Below are 26,568 nucleotides of genomic sequence, written 5' to 3'. Positions count from 1 at the left end.
ATTCAACCAAGTTAGTCCTTTCAGCTTGCTTTGAAAGGGCTAATTTTGTGCAATGATACACATTAAATCTTACCAACACATAAATAATTAACTGGTGCTAGGAATTTTGCTGTATTTTTTTCTTCTACTTTCCTTGGGAAAAGATATAAATACTTCACAAATAAACATTATTTTGTTCATAAAATGAGATCTTTTTCTTCTAGTTCATGCAATGTCGTAAATACAATAAATGCCCATTTTCTCTCTCCCTTGATATAACCGACTGATGTGTAAAATTCTTGTTAGATGGATGTTTTTAAAGCAGGTAATTAGAGTTGTAAGTGAATATAAGTGGCACAAATTTGCCAGTTTTCTTCACGGTGACATTCAAAGTTCTTTTCAGTCTGATGGAAAAGAAAAATTCCCCCAAAGGATTTTGGCACTGCCAGATGAAGCAAAGTTCAGGACGTAAGAGGGATGAAAATGGCTGTAGTGCTATTCAGCTTACTTGAAAGTGAGTCCTGTTGCAAGTCTGAAATGCCCTGGTTTTGAGTTTTGTGTTTTAAAAGAATGTTTAGATAATAGTACAGTTTTACGAGTGTTATTTTTCTTCGAGGGTGCTAAAAACAAACAAAAATAGTTTAAAAAAATGCCATCCATCTTGTGGTAACCCTTCATGAAACATCAGTGATCATGAATATAAAGGTGGCAAATAATATGCATATTTGTTAAGAAATTAGGAAGCAAGTGGTGTCTGCCCCTGTGGCTTCTAGGCAATTGAAGATATGGGTTTTGTTTTTTATACTGCAACTTTTATAGGGCTCTACATGACACCTTAATCTCCCTTCTCCTAAACAATTTGCCAGGTAGAGAAGATGAGGAAAAGATTCCACTTCTATTGTCAGACCTCCAGACCCATGTTATCCGCTTAGTAGCTAAATTTTGTTCCACCACTAAAAAAAACTGCTCTGAACTGACATCCAGTGCACTGGAATGCTTGCCCAAACTATAACATCCTCTAGACTATCACTTGCCTGGTTTTGTTCCAGTTATAATAACCAAATATAAAGTTAGCAATTTTTGGTTACATCGATGTGTCTAAGCATGCTTCTGATGCTGATACTTTATTTTGTTTTATATTAACAAAATATAAATTGTTAAAAATAAATTATTTTGTTTATATTCTATTAATAAAAATTTGATTTGATTTGGAGCCTTAGGCAGATGATATATTTTAGAATGAATCCTCATATTTTCTAGTTTAATAATGTGTATTTTGTTTGTTGCATTGTCTGTCTAGTGTTTATGTGTTTCTGTTTGTCACATTGACTGGTACCATTAATAATAACTGTAGTAATAATAGTAATAGTAGTAGTTCTGTGATTTTCTAAAAATTTGGGCAAACTTCAAAGATTTATACATGCTTAGAGTTTGGTTTTCCATGCAGTAGTTCTTCATACTACTTAGTGTGTAATTTTTTAATTTCAGGAGAAATTTATAAATAACTTGAGGATCTATAATTTAAAAGAGAAAAATTACAAAGTTGGCTTTAAGTTGGCTTAAAATTCTTGACTTAAAATACTCAGAGGATTTTGGGGGAACTCTTCTATATCTTGTAATACCAATACAATGAAACCTCAACATGTAACACAACAAAGTGTATAATTATATCGTTTCACAAGTGATAGGTATGATATCATTTGTATTGATTTACATAATTTGTGTAATGTAATTTGGGGAGTTTGGGGAATAGCAGACACCTATTTAATCCATTAAAATGAAGTTTTGTTGTATTAGAACTTGGATTCAATAAAATAATGTATAGTCTCTTGATTTTCACAAAAGTTATATTTTTAAAGTGGCTTGCAATTAAAAATATTTTTAATTGCAAGCCACTTTATTATAAAAATTAAAAATTGGTGCAAATTGGCTAATAATATACATATAAAATCAGCAGTAATGAAATGCACTAGCAAATTATGTATACAAATTTCCCAAGGAATACAACCTTTAATCTTGAATTTGAGGTTTTTACATGCCAAATAGATTTCTCTGATGAGGATTTTTAGAGAAATTCAAGATAGATCCGTTTTAATTATGGATCTGGTTACTGAGTTTACATTTCTTCAGCTGTATATTTTTATTTTTATGATTGGTTGCACTGTCAGCCAGATGTTTACACTGGATTTGGCATTTTTATCCACCTATTGAGTCTTTACCAAGGACCTGGGATAGGCAGATGTTGTTTGATGGTGTAAAAAGTATTGTCGCAGGATATAAGCTATTCCAAGTAAAACTGCCTTTTGCAATTGACTTATGGTGATTTTGTCAATGCCGATGGTGTTCAAGTGGTGTTCCAGATGTTTTGGGATTGCATCTAAGGCACCTATAACTATTGGTACTATCTTTGCTTTCTTTTGCCATAGTCGTTCTAATTCTATTTGCAGGTCTTTATATTTTGTGATTTTCTCCAGTTCTTCTCTTCTATTCTGCTGTCTCCAGGTATTGCAATGTCCACTATCCAGACTTTTTTGTCTTTCTTATCAACAATTGTTAAGTCTGGGGTGTTGTGTGGCAGGTGCTTGTCCATTTGAATTCTAAAGTCCCAGAGCGCTTTAGCTTCTTCATTTTCTATTACTTTGTTCAGTTCTTGCTTGCGGGCAAATGGTATTTCTTGTAGATATTCCAGTGCATTATTGTTACTTCTTTATTATGCTGCTGTTTGTAGTTGGTCTGTGCAATCTTCTTGCAGCAGCTAACTAGGTGGTCTGCTGTTTCTTCAGCTTCTTTGCAGAGGCGGCATTTGCTGTCTGTTGCTGTCTTCTCAATTCTGGCTTTATATGCATTTGTTCTTAAAGCGGTCTAGCACAGCCAGAATTAGCCCCCCCACCCCGCCGCAACTTTCCTGCTCTTGGCCGTTGCCAGGTCTTGTTGTTATCTGCTTTGCCTGCTATTTTTTTCATGTACTGGCCATGTAATACTTTGCCTTGCCATGTCTCTTTTCTATTCTTCATTTGGTCTTTCTTAAAGGCCAGTTTGGTTTTTTTGGTATTCAGTAAACCTTCATAGGGTACTAGCTTCAGTGCATCTTCTTCACTGTTCTTCAGACATCCTTCCAATGCCCTTTTTTCTTCTTCAACTGTCTGGTGTACTTGTTACATTCCACACCCACCTATGCTCCTTGCTAAGTAGAGTCTGTAATTAACACTGCGTAGATGAAGGGCATGATTCATTGTCATTATTTGTTTGATCTTCCTATCCAGGGCTTTTAGTTCAGCTTGAGTCCAGTCTACTATTCCAGCTGTATATCTAACAACTAGAATTGCCCAGGTGTTAATTGCCTTGATGGTATTTCCATCACTTAGTTTGGACTTTAAGATCTTCTTCACTCTTCTGATGTATTCTCTACTAACCTTCGCCTTGACTTCAGTGTGCTTGATGTTGTCAGCTTGAAGGATGTCCAGGTATTTTAGTGATCTTCTTCATCCAGACTGTTGATGTTATTTCCATTAGGCATCTTGATTTCTTCAGTTTTCACTATTTTTCCCCTGTTGATGGTAAGGGTGGCACATTTGTCCAGTCCAAACTCATTTGTCCAGTCATTGCAATATCTTGGCTGTATATTTGGTCAGTGTTGAGCAGCGATTCCATTTCAGATGGTGTTTTTCCCTAAAGCTTCAGATCGACCATGTAAAGGAGGTGGGATAACCTGGCAGATGTTTTTGATGTTTGACAGCCATGGCCTGACTTGTTCAGTATTGTTGACAGAGGAATCAATGCAATGACAAACAGTAGTGGTGATACTGAATTTCCTTGAAAGATTCGTCTCTTGATGTTAACTTCTTCCAGTCTATCACCATTGACCAGCAGCTGTGTTTTCCATTGTGCCATTGATCTTTGCACAAAGTTTCTGATGTTTCTACTGACTCATGCTATTTCTAGGCACTTGATTATCCAGTCATGTGGCTGGAAGTTGAATGCCTTCTTGTAATCAATCCCAGCTACATTCAGGTTGGTCTTCCTTCTCTTATAGTTTTCCAAAATCATTTTGTCAGTTAGGAGCTGATCTTTTGTCCCTCTCCTGTTTGGGCCATTTCCTTTCTGCTTGTTTTCAACTTGATGCTGTTGGACTGCATCAGCTACCACACCAGTTAGCAATTTGAAAGTTGTTGGGAAGCAGGGAATTGGCCTGTAGTTGCCTGGTGCTGCCTCTTTTGCTTGATCTTTCATTATCAGGTAGGTTTTGCCAGATGTTAACCAATCTTCAATTTCACCTTGTTGCAGCATGTTGTTAAACTGCTTGGCAGTGAGTGCGTGCAGAGCAGTCAAATGTTTCAACAAAAAACAATGCAGTTCATCTTCACCTGGTGCTGAGCAATTCTTGATCTTCCTTGTCCTTTTCTCCTACTTGATCAGGTATTCTTTGGTCTTTTTGTTCTTCACCTTCTTTTCTTTCATCTGTTCTAGTTTGCTTGCATCTGATCTTAGCACGCTGATCTTATTTTCCAACCCGATCTTCCATTTTGGCGGTGCACTGTTTGGCTTTTTTTCTTGTTTGTTGATTTTGCATCCACGGTATTCAGTTATAATTGCAGCCTTGCCGTACATCAGTTGGTTTGTTTCTTGCAGTGAGCTGGTGCTTATATTTGATATTACAGTATTGGCATTGTTTAATACTTGTGCTAGCTGTTTCTTTGTAACAAGCTTCAATGCAGGCAACCTTATTGTGTTATTTTTGTGCTGTTCTAGATGCTTAGTTATTCTTTATTTCAGTTCCTCTTATTTTTTTGTTAGAGGGCTTGGTTCTTTCTGAGGAGAAGGCTCTACTGTCTGAGCTACTATTGGCAAGGCTTCGATTTCCTTGCCCTGGGTAGATCTTTGCAGTTCTTTCAATTCTACTTCTCTGAATACTTTATTTCATGTTATAAATTGCCATTGATCTGCTAGCTTCTGTTCTGTTGTTTCTAATTCTGGATGTTGTTCTTTCCAGAACTGGTACATTATTTTCAGATAACCTCTTCTCATTGGACTTGGTTTTTAATAGCAGGTCATTATTTCTTTGTTTTCAGTCTTCGTATATTTGTGATGGGTAAACAACTTTTCTTCCAGTAGTCCTGCAGTTGCTGGCCCTGGTTGCTCAGTCAATGGTCCTGAGTCCTGTAGCCCACTTGTCACCAGATGTCCAGGAACTAGAACACCTAGCACAGTCCTTGTTGACCTGGGTGATGTCCGATCCAGTATGGGTTTCTGTAAATTATGTCTCACCATACTGTTTATGGGGGAGACACGCTTTGTCTGGCTCCTCTGATGAGATTGTCCAGTATGGCTGAACCTCTGGCATACTCTCATCCTCCTTGGAGCATGCAAGCCCCACAGCCATGTCAAGGTAGTGACTCACTGGGGAATTATTATTATTTCCAAGTGTAAACTCTGATTTTTTAAAAATATTAAATATCCCTGCTTTAATGAAAGACAAATTTTCAGTAATTTTCTTAACTGATACACAAACTGACATTTCTTTGACAGCAAGAAATTCTTTATCAATATCCCATATCAGAAGTATCCCAAAAAATAAAAAGTGTAAGAGGAATATTTCTCACACTGTGTGACATACTGGAAAACATGACTGGAACACATATAATCAGGCAAGTGTGGTTCTTGTTTATCATTTTTGCGCCACCACCATATTTCTGATATTTTTTCTTTAGAATTTAATCATTTTATACCTTTGGTTTAATTTGTTGTCCCTGATCCCTCATGAACCATGATTGTTGAAAACGATTATATATTTTGATGCAAAATAGATAAAGAATGTACTGTATGCCCTAAAATAGGGATATTACAGTTTTTTAAAATAACTTCCAAATCCAGCCTTCTGATCCATGGTGAGTGATTTTGTTGAATGTTGTTGAATAATTATGAATGGGCTGCCAAGTTATTCTTATTTATATTTATTGCTTATTTTTGTATTTTAACGATTAGTATAAACCATCTAGGGTCATATGAGCTGGGTAATTATTGTAAGTTGGGTAAGTATTGTAAAATAAATAATAAGTGTAACACGGTCCCATCCTCCTAGAATTGGAAATGCAACTGGCTACCAAAAGTTGCCCAACACTGTATTATATGACAAATGATAAGCGCAAATCATGGAGGAGTACTGGTTTGGTATCAGTTATGTTGACTTATTTACATAGGCAAAGCTGCCTATTAAGATAATATACACATAAAAGAATAATACAAAGCTGATGGGAAGAATTCTAGCAATTAACTGTATTACCAAAAAGTTAAAATTGGAAAGAAACTGAGTTTTTATGAATGGTGCTGACTGGCACCCAGTCATACAGTGGGGCAAAAAAGTATTTAGTCAGCCACCAATTGTGCAAGTTCTCCCACTTAGAAAGATGAGAAAGGCCTGTAATTTTCATCATAGGTATACCTCAACTATGAGAGACAAAATGGGGGGGAAAATCCAGAAAATCACATTGTCTGATTTTTAAAGAATTTATTTGCAAATCATGGTGGAAAATAAATATTTGGTCACCTACAAACAAGCAAGATGTCTGGCTCTCACAGACCTGTAACTACTTCTTTAAGAGGCTCCTCTGTCCTCCACTCGTTACCTGTAGTAATGGCACCTGTTTGACCTTGTTATCAGTATAAAAGACACCTGTCCACAACTTCAAACAGTCACACTCCAAACTCCACTATGGCCAAGACCAAAGAGCTGTTGAAGGACACCAGAAACAAAATTGTAGACCTGCACCAGGCTGGGAAGACTGAATCTGCAATAGGCAAGCAGCTTGGTGTGAAGAAATCAACTGTGGGAGCAATAATTAGAAAATGGAAAACATACAAGACCACTGATAATCTCCCTCGATCTGGGGCTCCATGCAAGATCTCCCCCGTGGGGTCAAAATGATCACAAGAACGGTGAGCAAAAATCCCAAAACCACACGGGGGGACCTAGTGAATGACCTGCAGAGAGCTGGGACCAAAGTAACAAAGGCTACCATCAGTAACACACTATGCCGCCAGGGACTCAAATCCTACAGTGCCAGATGTGTCTCCCTGCTTAAGCCAGTACATGTCCGGGCCCGTCTGAAGTTTGCTAGAGAGCATTTGGATGATCCAGAAGAGGATTGGGAGAATGTCATATGGTCTAAACTCAACTTGTCGTGTTTGGAGGAGAGAGAATGCTGAGTTGCATCCAAAGAACACCATACCTACTGTGAAGCATGGGGGTGGAAACATCATGCTTTGGGGCTGTTTTTCTGCAAAGGGACCAGGACGACTGATCCGTGTAAAGGAAAGAATGAATGGGGCCATGTATTGTGAGATTTTGAGTGAACACCTCCTTCCATCAGCAAGGGCATTGAAGATGAAACGTGGCTGGGTCTTTCAGCATGACAGTGATCCCAAACACACTACCCGGGCAATGAAGGAGTGGCTTCGTAAGATTTCAAGGTCCTGGAGTGGCCTACCCAATCTCCAGATCTCAACCCCATGGAAAACCTTTGGAGGGAGTTGAAAGTCCGTGTTGCCCAGTGACAGCCCCAAAACATCACTGCTCTAGAGGAGATCTGCATGGAGGAATGGGCCAAAATACCAGCAACAGTGTGTGAAAACCTTGTGAAGACTTACAGAAAACGTTTGACCTCTGGTATTGCCAACAAAGATATATAACAAAGTATTGAGATGAACTTTTGATATTGACCAAATACTTATTTTCCACCATGATTTGCAAATAAATTCTTTAAAAATCAGACAATGTGATTCTCTGGATTTTTTTCCCCATTTTGTCTCTCATAGTTGAGGTATACCTATGATGAAAATTACAGGCCTTTCTCATCTTTTTAAGTGGGAGAACTTGCACAATTGGTGGCTGACTAAATACTTTTTTGCCCCACTGTATATTTTGGTAATGATATGATTACGTGACCATTTTTTCCTTGATTATTTTGTTGACATTTTATAGTTCATCTATGTTTTTATGTGGGAAATTGATCCATGTAGCTTACTGGAAGAAGGTTGACAAGTTGCTCATAATTGGCCTTCCGGCTGAAAGGTAAATTTCCATATTTTTCCTTTTTTAAACTTTGTTGCTAGATAAATAGATCTCTAAAATTATTCATAAATATTTTCTAAAATACCATCTTTCTGAAATGGTTGTTATAAAACATAGCCAGTCTCTTACATTGTGTAACAAAGTTATTATTGGATTAGAATATTTTAAATATAGAACTCCCAGAATTAATCCAGTCCTTTTCATTTGCTTTCAATGACACTGGATTGCTTGCTTTTCCTGGACTTTGCACACTTTTTTTCCCCATCTCCTGTTATATGCATTTATTTTGTTAGTGAAATTCTCTAAAGGATTATTCTGGTTTTCTAGTGTACCTCTCTCTCAGCTAAGGAACATGATTGCAGATGTTGTCAGAATGTTGACATTCATGTATAGTTCCCTGGATAGGTAAGCATTCCAGTTCTTGTCTATAGTAAGTAAGCCTACTGCATCTTGGATTTGGTTGCAAAATTCCATTGCTTAAAATTTACTTATAGGATTTTATTTTGGTGGACAGATCCAATTTTCAAATTTTGAATTGTAGTTAAAGATTCTGTCAGTTTCATATGTAATTTACTATTCAGAATGGGAAACTGTTTGAGAAAATCCAGTTCAAATTATTTAGACTTTCATGTCATAATGTGTAGCTTTGTTTGCTAAAATGTACTTCTGTTTTAAATAGCAGCATAAAGGTTAAGCTCTGTATATACCAAATAAAATACTTTGTTTTACTTTCCCAATGTTTCATAATAAAGCAGGTGGTCAAAGAGGCATTTTCTTTGTTCAAGTGTTTTTTCCCTATATATTCTTTAAAGATCAGTTTCCCATAGGAATCTCAAACTGCTTCAGAAGCTCCATTTAGAATCTGAAATGATTTAATATGCCACTTAAGGAACTGTTGTTTGAAAAGCAAAGATCAGGTATTCATGCAAAGGGTAAGAGGACTAGGGGTTTGCTCTTGCACATTTTGACCTGTATGTAGAATGTAGAATCTTTTTCTCAACCAAGAGCTTTTTCTAACCCCCAGCTTGGTTTAGTAGATTTCACTGATGTGTTGAATAGATCCCTTTGTACCATGGCCCCTAACTGAAGTCTGAACGACGTAAAAGTGGAGGCATCTTGAAAATCGTGTATATTTTCTCATATTAGGAAATATTATCCAATAGAAGAGCTTGTATTTGTCTTGCTTATAAAGATTGTACCTTTACCAGAACAGCAGTAATTTAAGCATTTCACATAGGAGAATACCTAAGTTTAAAATAACTTGTATTGATTTCTAAAACATCTATAACTGAATTTTCCTTCCTTTGTTTCTTTTTCATACTGTCTCATCCAGTACCCCTCACTTTTTTGGTGAGCGGGTACTGTCTTCCTGTATCAAGTTGTAAAATATCTTCTGCTAGATAGACAGGTTATACAAAGAGCTAGCATATTTCCCATTTGTTTCAATTTTTGGTTTGCTTGTTCAGTGCTTTTTGTCAGGCAGGAAACATTTCTCGATTGGATCACTTCTTCAGCCTGTTCTTCCAGCAAGCACTTCAGCATACCAGACTCAACTCAGATGCCAACCACTATGATAATAACAGCTCATTACTTTTCCACAACTTTCCAGGGGTACGATGGCTGTTGCTGCCCCAAGATATTAAAGTAAGTCTGACTACATATTTTTAGAAATTGGACATTAGTGTAGCTGAAGTTGCCAAGATACACATAGATATTTTCATGTGTGTGCCCAAATATTCTGACTCAATACTGTTTTATCCTCAGTCTGCCTAGCTAGCATATATATGGATTACCATAGCAAATTCAGATAGTCATGATATACTGGAGCACAAGTGCTTAATTGTAACTCTAAGTAGCATGTGCTCAGACGTTTGAGGTTCTGAATATTTAGCTGAGTAAAGTGCAAAGTTCATGCCTTGCCTAATAGTAATTCATGGGACAGTTACAAGGCAGCAGCTACTGCTCATTAAGAAGAACATTAATGTTAATCTCAAGTTTGACAAATAGCACCTGGATGGCCCTCCAGATTTCTGGAGGAATGACCTATGGACAGATGAATCAAAACTGAAAATGTTGGGGCTACATGGGTATTGCTGTGTTTTGCAAGCACTGCATTCCACAATAAGACCTTCATATTAGCTGTCAAGCATGAAGCTGATGGTGTCATGGTTTAGGGGTGCTTTGCTGCCTCAGGACCTAGATGATTTCCGATCTTTGAAGAAATCATGAATTCTGCTTTTTATCAGAAAATTCACAGGAGAATATCAGTACCTCTGTCAGTTGAAGCTGAACTGCCAGTGGGTCATGCAACAAGGCAATGTGCCCAAGCATTCAAGAAAGTCTACAAGAGAATGGATGAAGAAGAACAAAATACATGTTTTGGAATAGCGAAGTCACAACACAATGGAAATGTTGTAGCAGGATCTGAAAGAATAAGTTGATGCAAGTAAACCCCCAAATATTACTGAGTCAAAGCAATTTGTTATGAAAGAATGGGTCAGAATTTTCATATAGTGATGTGAGAAATTGCTCACCGATTAGAGGGAGTATTTGGTTGCAGTTACTGCAGCTAAAAGTAGTTAATCAGTTACAGATTCAAAGGGGCAATTATTTTTTCATGCTGGCTCATCCCATGTTGCATGACTTCGTTTATGAAAGAAATGAAACAACTACCAAATGTTGGTGCTATTTGTTTACTTGGACTCCTTTTATATAGAATCCGCATGAAACTATGATAGCATTCAATGGCAAAGATATGCAAAAAATCAGAAAAAGGGTGCTTTTTCACAGAACCATACATGAACCCTATAATATTTTTTAAAACTTTGTTTTTAAACCTATAATTTTGTAATGCAATGTGTGTGTGTATAAATGTATGTCTACATAGGAATTAGCATATAAATCCTACTCTTGAAGCGGATGATGTTTTCGCTATTCATTCAAGACTGTGGGACAGTTTTAAAATGTTATTTAAAGCTTCTCCTGGCCTTATACTTTTCTGAGTGAACGCGTTGTGGTATGACATTTCAAATGTTTGGTTATTTGGTTTTTAAAAAAACAGTAGATCGTGCCAGAAAAGTGACTTATTCTATTTTAAAATGGTAGGATATATCTATAATTAAAATTAAGAAAAAGTGACTTCCCATTGTAGGGCAGACATTTATTTTCCATTGCAGATAGAAAAGAACAGAGAAACTGAATGATCTGAACACCAGCTCTGTGGCTAACAATTCTGGCAATATTGGTTAAGAACTACTGTTTCTCACTTAGACTACTCTACAGGGAGTGCCTCTGCTTTCTGGCAAACTTTAAAATGGAGAACATTTTTAGTTTACATTTGGGAGGATCCTTACTAGGTTATATAAATAAAAGTTATTTCTTGTAAAATTAAATGTAACCAACTAGATGCTGAAATGTACATGTTTAATGTTTCTTAGGCAGAATGAAGATATTGTGTGAGAATGTTTTGGAAACATGTTTTCCATAGAAACAAAAGCTAAATCCTGAGTGAAAAAGATTTTTATAATAACTCATTTGGGTACTGTGCCACATTTCAAGGGAACTTTGTGCCGTATTGTAATTCATTAGAGTGAGAGTGACATGTCATATATTAAGCACTGCATTGAGGCTTAAAAAGTTGAGTCTTTTTGCTTCATCTATAAAAGGAGTGTGTAACTACTGTATACTTTTCTCTTGATCCAGCTTATAGCAGTTTCCAAGACCTTGTTGATACTTAATTTGTTCATTATTCTGGATTGACACGTGCAGTTTTATACAGTGGCACATTGTTCCGTACTGAGAAGCTTTTTGAAGACTGGGAGCAAATGTCATGCTTATATATAATTGTTTTCTGCTAACACATTTTAGGTAGAAATTGATGCAGCTCTGAGTGAGTTGGAGGCAGCAGAATTTGCAGAACTGGTAAAAATTTTATTTTTAATTGGATGTTTTGTGTATTCATGTCAATTCTTCCAGAGTTCATCTTTTTAGTAGAGAAATTGGTTTATAGTTGCTTATTTCAGTGATATATCAGTTATTATGTAGGAACCAAAATTGGGTTGATATCACTGGGAGCTCATTCGTGCTACAGTGGAGGCTGTGTTCCTATTGCTGTGCTCCTCTTATTGCTCTGGCTTTTGTCATGTGGCTCAAAGGGAAAGTATGAATTCAATAGTGAGAGGAGCATGCAAAAAAAAGTCTCATCTTCCTCCTCTTAGATCCAACTTCACTTAGTTGCTGCTGCTTCTTACTGTCATGTCCTTATTCTTTTCATAGGAGAGGTGAAAAGTAAGATCAGTAAATTGTAGCATGCTAAATAAGAATTGGACCTATAGGAGAACGGAGTTGGAGACAAAAATAACAAGGTGAATTACTGCAAGAAAAGATGAGATAGCCCAAATAGGCTGACTGTCTTAAAATATGGAACACCACTCATTCATGTTTTGGCTGAAGAAATGAAAGTGAACTACTTTTTAAACATTTCAGTATTTATTTCTAACATATGTATGAAATTTCTACTTGCAAATTTTGCTGTTCACTTCAGGGACATGCAGTAGCAACTATTAGGTCTATATAACACTGATAAATTCAGTTTTGAATTTATAGGGTCATGATAAATTCATTTTAATCCCCCAGTTTAGTAACTTTAAATCTCTGTTGCAAATACTGATTAGCAAGAGTCTTCCCTAATTTAGGAGGGAGTGAGGCATCTTTATATATGTTTGTTTATCTATAATTTTGAATCAAGTTCCGCAAGAAGAAAATATTTTTTTTAGATGAGGTATAAATATTTTTATGAAATTATTGTTGGAGATATTCTTGGTAAGTATTGTAAGGCTGTACTACGAAATACCCTGCTATAAGCAATTAAATAAAGGATTGCTTATAAACCATTAAATCAATGGTTTTCTAGGTTCAATCACTGACCTCTCTAGTTGTGGCAGGAAAAACACTCATCTGAAGCAACTGTAATAGCCTTTACAGTAGTGATGGACTCAGTTGGAGTCATAATCTGACAATATAAGTTAGCTTTCTATTCTGCTACTTTTGTTAATTTCAGGCCTATTGATGCTTACTAAGTAATTTCTGTCTTGTAATATATCAAAATTTCAAAGATCACCATTCAAATGCAACAAAGCAAGCTGTTTTGATGGAAGTGGCCTGTGGACTATGTCCATAATTAAGTAAACATCAATCCACTAAACTAAAGGGATTTACCATTCTTCTCCTTCCTATCTCACTTGCCATGACCTTATTCTATTCTGGAAAGTAACCTAGCTCTCTGGAACATGTTTGGGGATGTACATCTGGGACAGAGCAGAATTAAAAATCCTTTCCACTGGCAGATTTTTATCGTTGCACGCAAAAGTTTAGACACTCTTGGTCAAATTATATCTTTTATTAATTTATTTATATTCATTAAGATTTTTTTTCATAGAATAAAAGACAAATCAAAAGAAAAAAAGGAAAGAAAGAAAGAAAGAAATAAGAAAGTGAAAGAAACAAGAGAAAGGAAAACCACTAAAGTTAAGAAATATATGAATGACTTTCGAACTTCTTTTCATCAGATAGTTAGAATCTTATTGTCCCTGCTCCCTCTTTGATACCATATAGTTCCTTCAGCCCCTCATTTAATCCAAGTCTGTCTTAATCTTCAAATCCATAAATCATTGTTTCATTTTTTTCTTCTTTCAGCAAAAAGTCCATATAAAGTTTCCGGTCTTTCAGAAAAGTTTTTGTTGTTTTTTCACTGACCAAACAGTTCAGTTTTGCCATTTCTGCGAATTCTGACATTTTCACAATCCAGTCCTTTACTGTGAGGATTTCATTATTGTTCCATCGTTGTGCATACAATAATCTTGCTGCAGATACCATCAAATTATATGTTTCAATGACTCTTTAAATGAACAGAAACTGGTATGCGTTCTATATGGTATGATATATACGTGTGTGCACACGTGTGCATACACACACATATAATACATATAACTACATAATATGTATATACATATATATGTATACTTTCTGTTCAACAGAATATACTTTGCAGAATAATTGCAATAGTTTCACTCCTATCAATCTCTTTAGGCTTCTATTACACAAAAGTACTATCACTATGAATATCATGATCTATATTGCAAGAAATCACTTTAATGGTGAGGACAGTGGTCAGACAGTTACATTGTACAATGTTAATACAAAGGATTCTATAAAGCCATATTGCTTTTGATAATGAAATTTGAATTGCTTATTGACAGTATCAATTATATGCAGCATGGGTGGGTAGTTGGAGATTTGTAAATTTTTAGCTTCTAGTTGTTGACTTGTTTTGTTGTATTGTTTTAATCTTCTTACTGTAAGAAGGGAATATAAGCCACCCAGAGTCCTGTTGGAGATTTAGACAAGCAATTTATAAGATGCCTGAATCTGGGCATCTTACAAATAAAAATTAAAAATTAGACTATTCTAAGACTACATAAACGTTGGATCAGCTAAAATCCAAAAGTTTTACATCATTATCTTTCTTTTTACAGTCTGAAGATTACTATGATGTGAGACGAATGTATACATTTTTAGGCTCTTGTCTCTTCTACAAGGTAAGCTTTTGCAAATTTTACTGCTCTGAATGATTATATTCAAACAACAGAACCAACTTTAATAGAACAGTATACACAGTGTTAATCAAGGAAAAAAGGATTTATAAATTACAATAACTATAATAAGATGTTACTGGTTTTTTTCCTTTTTTTTTTTTTTAATAAATTTTTTTTATTCTTTACAACAAACACAAAACATACATAAACAAACAAGAACATACAAAGGCATAAAAAAAAACATCTTCCATTTTATACCGTGTGTCAACCAGTTACCAAATCGTTGGCGCCCCTTTCATAATCTTCACTCATTTATATAAATTCTCATATCATCTATTCAAAATATACTTGTATACTTATCAATTATCAATTATTAATCATTTGTAGCTAGTCTATAAAATCATTTATTACAAGAAATTTTAGCTTTCATTATAGGATTAGTAATACATTTTTATCCATCGATTATATATGTATATATATATAGTAATTAATATCAAATTTCTATTATAAAATTTCCTAATCCATTACATTACTATATTTTCTCAACCAACCATTAATAAAACAAATCCCATGTCATATAAAATTGCTTATCTTCTTACTCTAATTTCAAATATCAATTTAACTCATCTCTGCACATTCCATAATTTTCAATAACTTCCTCCTGCATAGGTACTTTTTCATTCTTCCAATTCTTAAAAATTACAGTTCTAACCACTATCAAAACATACTTCATTCTTCACTACATGTTTCAACAAGGATACCTCTAGTTTAAAATCTATATGTTACTATGTCCAACCATGTATGAATTTTAGTCTAATATCTTAAAACATTTACAATCAAATACAATTCTTTACTATATATCTCAGTTTTATACCTTATTCAAACGCTTGCATAGTTTTAAGATCACCCTTTTCATTCAATATCCCAAAATATCTAGCTGTTTATTCCTTTTTCTATATTATTGGATAAGAGAAAGCAATAATAAATGTCCTTTCAAACATTCTGCTTTTTGAAGCTTCTGTCAGTTCCATCATTGTTGTATTCCCCTAGTTTTTTCTTTAGGCATCTGGAGTAGTTTCTTTCAATATTGTTTTACTTCTTTTTAAGTATTCTCTTAGTACAATTTTCCATTATAATCTTGTATAATCTTTTTCTCACCCTCATTACCAAGAACAAGTCTGTCCCTCTTCATTTATCAATTGATTAACCCTTTTTGATTCTCAGTTTATAAGCCTCAAAATAGTTCTGTTTATCAATTGTTTATCAATTGATTAACCCTTTTTGATTCTCAGTTTATAAGCCTCAAAATAGTTCTGTTTAGTGTTTCTGATTTCTTGTGCTATTTCTTCCTTTTCCATTGATCCCGTTTTATGTTTAATTAAGTCCATTTTAGCTTTGATGTCTTTTTTTTTTTCTTGCGGGAATTTCTGCAGCTCTTCTTCCAGTTTTTTATAGTCATCCTCGATAGTTTAAAAATCTTTTTCTGCATTGTATTTCTCGTATAGTCTATTATCAAACCCCTTGTATAGACCTTCATTAAGTCAAAGGATTCTTTATCTTTGTTCTTGCCAAGAAAAAGAAAAAAAAAAAGAGAAAAAAAAAAGAAGAGGAGGGGAAAGGCTAGGTCTCTTTAAAAGTCCAACTGGGGGGGGGAATAGAGAGCAAAGCAAAGCTTCTACCAGAAAGAAGAGCTACTGCCACTAAACAAGGCTCTTGTGACTAACTCAAATTTTCCATCTTGAATATTTTCAAAATCGCTTTCAACTCTGCTTTCTTATTTATAGTTATTTGGATGGCACCTGTATAAACATGCACATCCCACTATCTTTTTAGAAAGCCCAAAGTCCTTGAGTATACGTCACAATGAAAAAAAAAACACTATATCAAGCCTCTAGATGGCAGTGCAACTTTCTTTCATTTACTTTCTCTTAACTCCACTTTCCCCATTTCCAAAACAAAAAATATAGGTTTCTTATAACAATAAAAAAAATCTTAATCAAAAAAGAAGCTTGAGATAAAAGATTATTGAGTATTGAAAAGAAAAAGCCAGTCCAGTTAAGAATGTATTTTTTAAAAGAAAAACATCTTGCCAATTCCACTAAAAAGGGAAAGTTAAAAAACAAAGATTTTTTCCCCCTTTTTTTTTATAAGGCTCAATCTCGCCGCTTAATCCACTTTTCTTCACTTTTAAAAATCTCTTTAAGTTACTTAAGGTGTTCTCTAAGAATAGTTGAATAGTAAAGGTCCATCTCACCCGGTTGACACCCCTCTCCTTCTTCTTCCTTTGGAGCTGTCCCGGCTTTCGCAGTCATTAAATGGCTGCCTCTCCTCCGCCGGCTTCAAGAGCTTCTCCTGGGATCAATCTGGGACTTGTGGTGTCCCTGAGATCCGCAGGACGCGCCCTTTGCAATCACCGTCTCTACGGGACGGCTTAGGTCCATCGGGACCATCTGGGGGGGGAGATATCGGCTGCGATCCTGGGAGCCCAGGATCGCCCGCCGTACCACCGCGACGCCAGCTCCGCCCTCTCCTGGTTTTTTTCCTAAGGTGGGTTTGGGGGTTTATCGCTTGTTTTATTGTTTTATTCTGTGTATGTACTCTCAGCCCTATTGTCTTTCTGGGATATCTAGGTTACTGAAGAATAATCTCTAATTTGTACAACCCAATTCATCTGATGATGGCAGGTGGTTATACTTTAGGTTCATATAAATTTACCAACATTATCAGTAAAAATGACAACTCTTATTTAAATATTTTATGATTATATTTTGCTAAGCAATATATATAAAAAGTAGAGAGGGCAGGGGATTATTTTCTGTGCAAGAGAAAAATCTCTACTATGTCCTTTCTTTCTCCTAAAAACTTTATGAAAATCATGTACTAAAAAATATTTTGTAGATTTTAAGATGAAAGCTAAGAATTAGACATATATATATCTTGAGTTTTGTGAGAATATGTAGTAATTGTTTCTTTGTTTTTTTTTAAATATGAACTAAGACCTACAATGTAAAAAGCTCTAAAAAACCAGTGTGTGTGGCCTTATAATAATGTATTGTCTCTGTGTTTTTATTTTAGGGATATTTAATTAGTAGTCACTTGCCAAAGGAGGACCTCATTGATATTGCATTATATAGCAGACATTATTGTCTCTTGCCCTTAGCAGCAGAACAACGAATTGGTCAGTTAGTAATATGGAGAGAAGTATTTCCACAACATCATCTTCAGGGTTGTCAGACTTCATATGAGGGATTCCAAGAACCCCTAGCAAGATACTTCTTACTCATAGTTGGCTTGGTAGGTTTTTAAAGCATGAATATTGCTTTGTGCGGTCTTTGCTATTCCTAATTGATAAAAAACAGCTTGCAGTGAGAATATGTTAAGTTTCTATCTACATAATCGTGTGCAAAGCTTTTCAAGCAACTATGTAATACTGTGCAGAGCATTTCAAAAGGATGTACAGTATTTCAAAAGCAAGCAGGGTACCACTCCTCAAAGCATTAAAGCATCTGTGTCCTTTAGAAGGCTCACTACAGCTTCTCTTATTGCTCTATGAGTGAAGTGGCTTTGCATGTACAGGTAGTCTCGCTTAATGACCATAATTGGGACTGACAACTCCATTACTAAGTGACATGGTCATTAAGTGAGACATCACATGACTGCAAATTGCAATTTTACTACTGGCTTCACCATTGACTCTGCTTGTCAGAAGCCAGCTGTGAAGTGCAGAAATGGCATTCACGTGACCACGGGATGCTGCAATGGTCATAAACGCCTGCCAGTTGTGAAGCACCAAAATTTTGATCATGTGACCACGGGGATGCTGCAACGGTCATAAATGCAAGGACTGGTCATAAGTTACTTTTTCAGCACCATAATAACTTTGAATGGTCGCTAAAAAGGGCAGTCGTTAAGCGAGGACTACCTGTACACACATGCAAGAACTGGAAAAAGCCTTTAAAGTAGGTGTGCTGTAGGAGGAATGTAGCTGCTTTAATACTTCAAGAAGGGGCTCTTCATTCATGCCAGGACATGTTGTGATCTACCCCTGTCAAATGCTTTGTACAAAGAATAGCATTACTTGTCTATTTATACTAGTTCAAGTATCTTTTACAGGTAGTCCTTGTTTAGCAACTTACTCATTTAGCAACTGTTAGCAGTTATGACAGTGATGAAAAAGTAACTTTGCGATCAGTCCTCACATTTAAGACCTTTGCAGGCCTGTAAAGCAGAGGAAAGCTGAAGTAAGAACATAAGTTCAGTTGCAGTTTCATTTAGTGACCGCTTTGCTTAACGACCGAGTTGCTGGTCCTAATTGTGACTGCTAAATGAGGACTATCTGTATAATGTTGACAAAGGGAGAGGTTATATCAGCTATCCCATGAGCACAAATGCATTTCATATTCTGCTTCAGAAATGAGGTGTATGGAGAATGGGATACAGACCATTTCATTTGTCTCTAGAATACTGTATCCCAAAAAGTTGTTTCATCCCCAACCCTATTTTTTAATTTTCTTTCCTCTCAAGTGTTTTCTTGATTGCTGATTTTTAGTTTTAGAGTTTGCTTCTTTTACGTAACCTATTTTGTGCAATGAATCTCTGAAAGGTGGAGCATACAGTGCATTTGAAAAGTATTCAGACCCCCTTCACTTTTTTCAATTTTGTTATGTTGCAGCCTGATACCACAATCGTTCAAATTCATTTTTTTTCTCATTAATCTACACTCAGTATCCCATAATGACAAAGTGAAAACAGAATTTTAGGAAAGTCTGTACATTTATTAAAAAGAAAAAACAAATATCACATTGGCATAAGTATTCAGACCCTTTGCAGCAATGCTTGAAATTTAGCTCAGGTGCCTCCCATTCCTCTTGATCATTGCTGAGCTGTTCCTACACCTTGATTGGAGTCCACCAATAATCAAATTAAATTGATTGGACATGATTTGGAAAGGCACACACCTCTCTATAGAAGTCCTCACAGCTGACAATGCCTACTGTACCAGAGCAAAAGCCATGAGGTCAAAGGAACTGCCTGCAGAGCTCAGAGACAGGATTATTACAAGGCACAGATCTGGGGAAGGCTACAAAAAAAATTCTGCACTGAAGGTTCCCAAGAGCACAGTGGCCTCCATAATTCTCAAATGGAAGACGTTTGGCACAACCAAGACTCTTCCAAGAGCTGGTCCCCTGGCCAAACTGAGAAACTGGGGGAGAAGAACCTCAGTAAGAGAGGTGACCAAGAACCCGATGGTCACTCTGACTGAGCTCCAGAGATCCTGTGTGGAAATGGGACAAAGTTCCAGAAGGACAACCATCACTGCAGCCCTCCACCGATTTAGACTTTATGGCAGAGTGGCTAGATGGAAGCCTCTCCGCAGTGCAAAACACATGACTGCCTACCTGGAGTTTGCAAAACACCAGAAGGACTCTCAGACTGTGAGGAGCAAGATTCTCTGGTCTGATGAAACTAAGGTTGAACTGTTTGGCCTCAATTTTAAACATTATGTCTAGAGGAAACCAGGCACTGCTCATCATCTGCCCAATACCATCTCAACAGTGAAGCATGGTGGTGGCAGCATCATGCTGTGGGGGTGTTTTTCAGCAGCAGGGACTGGGAGACTGGTCAGGGTTGAGGGAAAGCTGAATGGAGCAAAGTACAGAGATATCCTCAATGAAAACCTGTTCCACAGCGCTCAGGACCTCAGACTGGGCCAAAGGTTCACCTTCCAACATGACCACAATCCTAAGCACACAGCCAAGACAACACGGGAATAGCTTAGGGACAACTCTGAATGTCCTAGAGTGGCCCAGCCAGAGCCCTGATTTGAACCCTATTGAACATCTCTGGAGAGACCTGAAAATGGCTGTCCGCCAACGGTCCCCATCCAACCTGATTGAGCTTGAGAGGATTTGCAAATAAGAATGGCAGAAAATCCCCCAATTCAGGTTTCCAAAGCTTGTCGCATCATACCAAAAAAGACTCGAGGCTGTAATGGCTGCCGAAGGTGCTTCAACTAAGTACTGAGTAAAGGGTCTGAATACTTATGCCAATGTGATATTTCAGTTTTTCCTTTTTAATAAATTTACAGACATTTTTAAAATTCTGTTTTCACTTTGTCGTTATGGGGTACTGAGTGTAGATTAATGAGGAAAAAAATGAATTTGTACAATTGTAGTATCAGGCTGCAACATAACAAAATTGAAAAAGTGAAGGGGGTTTGAATACTTTCTGAATGCACTATACATATTAAAATAAATGAGCTGGCAGAAATAGTCTTCTTTTCTGTTTCTTTTAGAAGCATTTTATACTGAGCGTATTGCTGGAAGCAGGAGGTTGTTCTTCCAAAGCCACTGGAAATCCTGGACCAGACTGCATATATGTTGACCAGGTCAAAGCAACTATCCTTCAGTTGGATGGAATAGATCTCAGCATAGATGAGAGATTAGAAACAGCCTCTGATCCATCAGTGTGTTGTGTAGATTGGTTCTTCCCTTCATTACATGACAGATTGGAGAGCTTTTCCAATTTATCTGTTCTCAGCAAACTACATCATATGTCAAGCACCGTACCTTCTCCAGCAAACAAAAAAGTAAGTTCTGGCGATTCTGCTTTAAGGACACATAGGTTTAATCCCTTGAAGAATAGTGAGTATCCTGTCAGTGACACTTCTGAAAGAAGAAATGGAATTTAATCCATATCCTACACAATCGAAAAGTCCTGGTGGATTTATTTATTATTTAAATAATGGTTTATTTAAGGTACTGCTGCATTTAATGATGCCCATAAGTAATGTAATTTACATTCTGTTTTAACAGAAAAGAAGTTGCAGGGATACTAAGTAGAAGGAAAAGAGAAAATTGTTCATGCCCATGATGTATCTTTTCAGTATTTCTCTGTTTCATTAAACTTCTATACTATTTCCCACATGAAAGTGCAACCTACAGCAAATAAGATTTGTCAAAATTAACCTGTAGTAAGAATGTGCTAATAGAAAGACTTTGATATAGCTATGTAATTCTGTTTCTGGAATGCACTGACTGTCAACATTGCAAGATGAGGTCATTATTTTTTGCCATTTCTTCCCACATTCAAGGCAATTCTGTTGTGGTCCTTTCTCCTACAAGAATGAGCATTTTGTATTTCAGACTTGAGCAACTAAAATAAATTATAAAAGTTGAATGCACTCGGCATATTTTATTAATCATACAGATTAAGACTTTGGGTGAACTCTCTATATTTCCAAAGTACAAATCATTTAGTAAATAACAGTTTTATTCAAATGTTAGTTTTCTAAAAACACATTTCAATAAATGTGCAGTTTTTCATAACTAACATAACATGTCCATTAACACTTAACAACTCAGCATCATTCACAAAACACACAGATTGTTTTATCACCTTAATATATTTTGAAAACACAACCATTTGGCATCTGTGAATTCTGAGGGTTGCTTATTCTCTTACTATAAGGTTCTTCTGTTTGTTTTTCAGATCACTAAAAAGAAGCATGTTCTTACAAACCCATTTACTTTTGGAACCCTGAAAAAGAATCTCTCAGATAAGGAAGCTGAATTATATCATGCTATGAAGTAAGGAATTTATTTATTTCTAATATGTATTTATTGAAACAGTTTTCTGATAATATTAATACTATGTTAGAGAATGTGTGCAGATGGATTAAAACATAAGATTTGGTTGCTGATTTTTAGAAATCCTTTTTATTTTTTTAAACAAAGGTATATTTTCAAAAAAGGTATTATCTTTGAATGGACAAATAATTACTGAAGTTACACAATTAATGCTCAATATAACATTAATAAAAAAAAACCCAAGCAGAATACATTTAAGTTTTTTCATGATATAAAAAAGAAGTAAAAATGTTTGAGCTTAATGCCAAAATCTCCACTATATTATTATTAGTTTAACAGAAACTTAACTAAATGTAAGCAAGAATGCTTCCATATTTCCTGGTTTTGCCATTGCTGCATATTCTTTAAGTTTAAGTTTCCAATCAGATATTGTTGATAGTATGTCTTTTTAAGGTTTTACTGCTGCTGATTTGACAAGTGTGTATGAACAATTGGTTAAGTTAAAAATGTTATGCAGGTGGCAGTCCATCTTTGTTTTCATATTAAGGTGTTTCATGATAATACACTGTGTGCATTTCCACAAACAAGTCCTCAGAACATGTTGGGCGTGTATGCTGCATAACGACGTTTTACTAACTTTTCCTCCTATAGGTATCAGTCTGTCTTTCAAGGTTGAATCAAGAGATAAACTTACACTGTAATGGAATGAGGGGTCTGGAGCTAGATGGTGATCCTTAGGGATAGATCCTGATGGCTAGTAGCAGCTCTAAATACTTTATAACTCTGAAGCCACTGTCCTCTTCATATGGGTGGTAGGGATTGGCATTTGGAGGGGAGGAGTGAACCATTTATTATACCTCATCAATTGTTGGTGCTGGAGATCCTCACAGATGTAACAAAATTAAGAGGCGGTCCTGGAATGCAGGCCCAGTGCCCCAGAATCTCAGCAGAACTGGAACCAGTAAGGTAAAGTTGGAGAAAAGTATAAGTAGACATGTTAGGTACAGTAGTTCTTTTCAGGGCTACTCTGTTCATTTACATATGCACCCATTCTCTGTCTCTTTGTTTGCCCCATTTATAGGACCTTGCTAGTTTTGGTATGCAGATTTCAGCCTCAAATAACTTGGTGAAGCTAACCTTTTTTTTTAGTTCTTTATTACCTTATTAAAATGAGAAGTCTTTATTCATTGTTGTACCGGTGTTGGGTTTGAACTACCACCACATATTGCAAAGCTGCTTGGGCTTGGTAAACCTGTAAAAATAAAAAATGTAATCAATATTTGTCCTAGTATGTGGAAATAGATTCTAGTGTTTACTATTCCTATATTATATAAATATAATATAATATAACTGCTAATATAACTTAAATTATTTTCAAATTTATTCAGTCCTGCTATATTTCACAACAGTATAGCAAATATGTATCTTAAACCTGACTAGTATATGGAAGTAAGCTACACTGATTATTAAAGCTGGTTTATTAATTTCTTACCTGTATTAGTTATTAAAGAATGTAATAGACTTATTTCCTGAAGATAAGTACTTTTTGGAGAGTTGGAAAGTACTTTCAAGCATATGCATTGTAATAAGATATATAATTTTTTTATGCAGTATACTAATTTTCGGATATGGTATATTAGATGACCTACTGAACTTCATTAGAATTCTCTCTATATATTTTAATGGATTTGCTATGGACCATGTTACTAAAATACAGAATAATCATATGTTTCCTATTATATTGTATAGAAACAAACTAAGTCCTGATAGTATTTTTCTTTTTGTATCATTTTTTATTACTGATAATATTAATAGTCAGCTGTTTTCTTTTGTTCTTGAAGGTTGACATCGGGTCCTGAAAATACCCTCTTCCACTATATTTGTTTAGAAACAATGCATGGAATTTTTATTACCCCAACACATGCTGAAGTAGCACAACTCAGTGGAACTATCCATCCTCAACTCATCAAGAACTTCCATCGCTGTTGTCTTTCCATCCGTTCCATTTTTCAACAAACTATGCTGAGAGAAGTATAAGGCCTTATCTTTTGGGGAAAGGGCAGAGGGGAGTTCTTTTGTTACAAACAACATTCTAGATACAGCTGATTAGACATCTATTTCTTAAGACAAATTTCTACATGTAAAAACTCCCTCTTCACCAAATATTTCAGGATTATCACACACAATAAGACATGTTTTCTATTACTTCTCCATACTGCCAATTTAGACATTAATCATTAATTTTGGTGCCCTTGTTTTACTGCAGACTAAAAAGTCTGGGAAAAGATCAAAATCCCAAAAAGCAAATTCTGACCTATATCAAGTGAAAGAACATGGTGTATTGTTTGAATGTGCTCCTGACAACTGGACTGATCAAAAGAAACCTGAATCAACTGTAATGTATTGGGTAGTAGGGTACGTAATACTTTTTTTCTTAATTTACTCTAAATACTTGTTGCACAGTGTCCAGATTCTCAGAACATCTTTGTTTAATAAAAACAACCATTGCCATGGTCTTTTAGGCTCTTCCCTAATCCAACAATTTTTAGTAGAAAATGTATTGTACTAAAAATGCAGCAAAGGTTGAATTTACTACATGAATACACATCGAACATTTCAAGAATTTCAACTGAGAAATTCAGTTGAATTTTAATTTTAAAATATGAATTTTATCTAATTTTGATAGATCTGTTTTAATCCTTCAGTAAACCCTTGCAAAAATATTGAGTTTGAAATATATTAAAAATGTGCTGACACTGAGTTCTGTTTTTCTGCAGGAGACTCTTCCTAGATCCAAAGCCTCGAGAGTTTTATGTCTGTTTTCATGACTCAGTCACAGAGGTTGCTGTTGAATTGGCTTTTAAATTATCATTTGGCTTAGCTGTATAGATAAACACATCTGCATTTACTCACTTTCCATGACACATAGAACACAAAAATATTAATTACGTTATGGTTTTGTTTGGGGTGCTATTTAAAATATTCTCTAAAATCAGTTATTTAATAGAATAAATTTCAAACATTTATAACACTATTTATGAAAGTCACTCCTTTCAGAAGACTGACTTTTTAAGCTACTTTTAAACTGGATGAGTTATGATATCCTATATTTTTATATATTATATGTAAATGTTACATATAGAAGCAATTATCAAGATATACACCCACATTTTTTTTCTTAAAGCTATTGTCCTTGGAAGATGCTTCTTTAGAACCTGCAAACAATTTCATTCATTGTGAAGTTAGGACAAAGAACTCTATTTTGTGTGCACCCTTTTGGACTTCATTTAAAAGTACTTTGTAATACTTGGCATATTATGTCAGAGGTAGGGAACTTTGTTATTTCTGTTTTGTATGGGGTTAAGGAGCAAAATATATGGCTACCAAATCTGGGGTTCAAAAATCCAGATGATCACATTGATTTCATCAGAGATATAGGAAAAAATCTTAGTTTTTGCTATTATTTAGTGGTTGTCCAGATTATACAGTCCACATCTGGTAGCCCTAGCAAAATGGGTCCCTTAAGTCTTGCAGAAAATTTATATGCAAATCCTTAAGGGATTTAGATTACCTTACATTAAATGGATATAGTATTTTGTGATACAAAAAGAAGTTACATTAGTGTTTAAAAATTACTTGTTATAAAGTAAAATTGAACTTTTTCTGGTACTTTGAGACAAATGGAGGAATTGTCCATTTCATTTCAGAAAATGTTATATTGCTGTTTTTTTACAATAAAGAAATATTCTTGTCTTCATATAATCTTGCATATAATTTAATTATTTTTAATTAAAATGATATGTCTTTGTATACGTTCATTATATTCCTGATGGGTACAGACATGTTTTTAAAAATGTTATAGTAAAATGTTCAGAACTGTCATGTTACATATTCATATCAATTATTGAACATATAAACATATGTTAGAGAGCTATACTTAGCTCTAGCTTTTTGAAACTAAGGCCCAAACTAGATGAACATCACAAATAACAATCATGTGGCTGGGTTCACACAGTACACTAAGCCATAAATCATGGTTTACCCACTATAGTGGCTAAGCCAGAGGCGGCATACAACATGTTCAGTATGATATGCAGACCAGCCAATATAGGCTTCTTAACAGTAAATGGCTTTTAAATTTGCACTCTGTGCTTTTCCTCACTGCAGTCCCAATTCAGGACAGTTTTCATGCTTAGCATTTCCACTGGAAAAATAGTTTCTTCTGATGTAAATCAGGGACTTTCTTGCAATGCCAACAGCAATAACAAGTCAAATGAGACTACAAGAAACAAAATGTAAATTTATTCCTATTACTAATTTTATGAACAGCATCTTATCT

At 35.4% G+C, this 26,568-nt stretch overlaps 1 protein-coding gene across 4 annotated transcripts in view; it reads left to right on the top strand.

The window, feature by feature from the left end:
• Positions 1-25,980, top strand: part of INTU (inturned planar cell polarity protein) — a 38,776-nt gene extending 12,796 nt beyond the window's left edge. For 3 of the 4 annotated variants that reach the window (XM_088132873.1, XM_088132869.1, XM_088132872.1), the window contains 12 exons: positions 5,506-5,624; positions 7,958-8,047; positions 8,375-8,452; positions 9,514-9,691; positions 11,915-11,968; positions 14,581-14,643; positions 17,716-17,934; positions 20,936-21,229; positions 22,132-22,229; positions 24,071-24,260; positions 24,496-24,644; positions 25,007-25,980. In XM_088132873.1, coding sequence (XP_087988999.1) covers positions 5,506-5,624; positions 7,958-8,047; positions 8,375-8,452; positions 9,514-9,691; positions 11,915-11,968; positions 14,581-14,643; positions 17,716-17,934; positions 20,936-21,229; positions 22,132-22,229; positions 24,071-24,260; positions 24,496-24,644; positions 25,007-25,118 — 1,644 coding nt within the window. In that variant the 3' untranslated portion in view covers positions 25,119-25,980. The remainder of the gene's footprint in view (positions 1-5,505; positions 5,625-7,957; positions 8,048-8,374; positions 8,453-9,513; positions 9,692-11,914; positions 11,969-14,580; positions 14,644-17,715; positions 17,935-20,935; positions 21,230-22,131; positions 22,230-24,070; positions 24,261-24,495; positions 24,645-25,006) is intronic. The other variant, XM_088132871.1, reaches the window with a different exon arrangement.
• Positions 25,981-26,568: the final 588 nt, after the last annotated feature.

The sequence above is a fragment of the Python bivittatus genome, unplaced genomic scaffold (assembly GCF_059951505.1).
Source record: "Python bivittatus isolate LINGU-HERP-01145 unplaced genomic scaffold, Pbiv_v1 ctg000070_np1212, whole genome shotgun sequence".
Lineage (NCBI taxonomy): Eukaryota > Metazoa > Chordata > Lepidosauria > Squamata > Pythonidae > Python > Python bivittatus.
The sequence above is the reverse complement of the archived record's forward strand: the minus strand, read 5'-3'. Positions and strand labels throughout refer to the sequence as shown.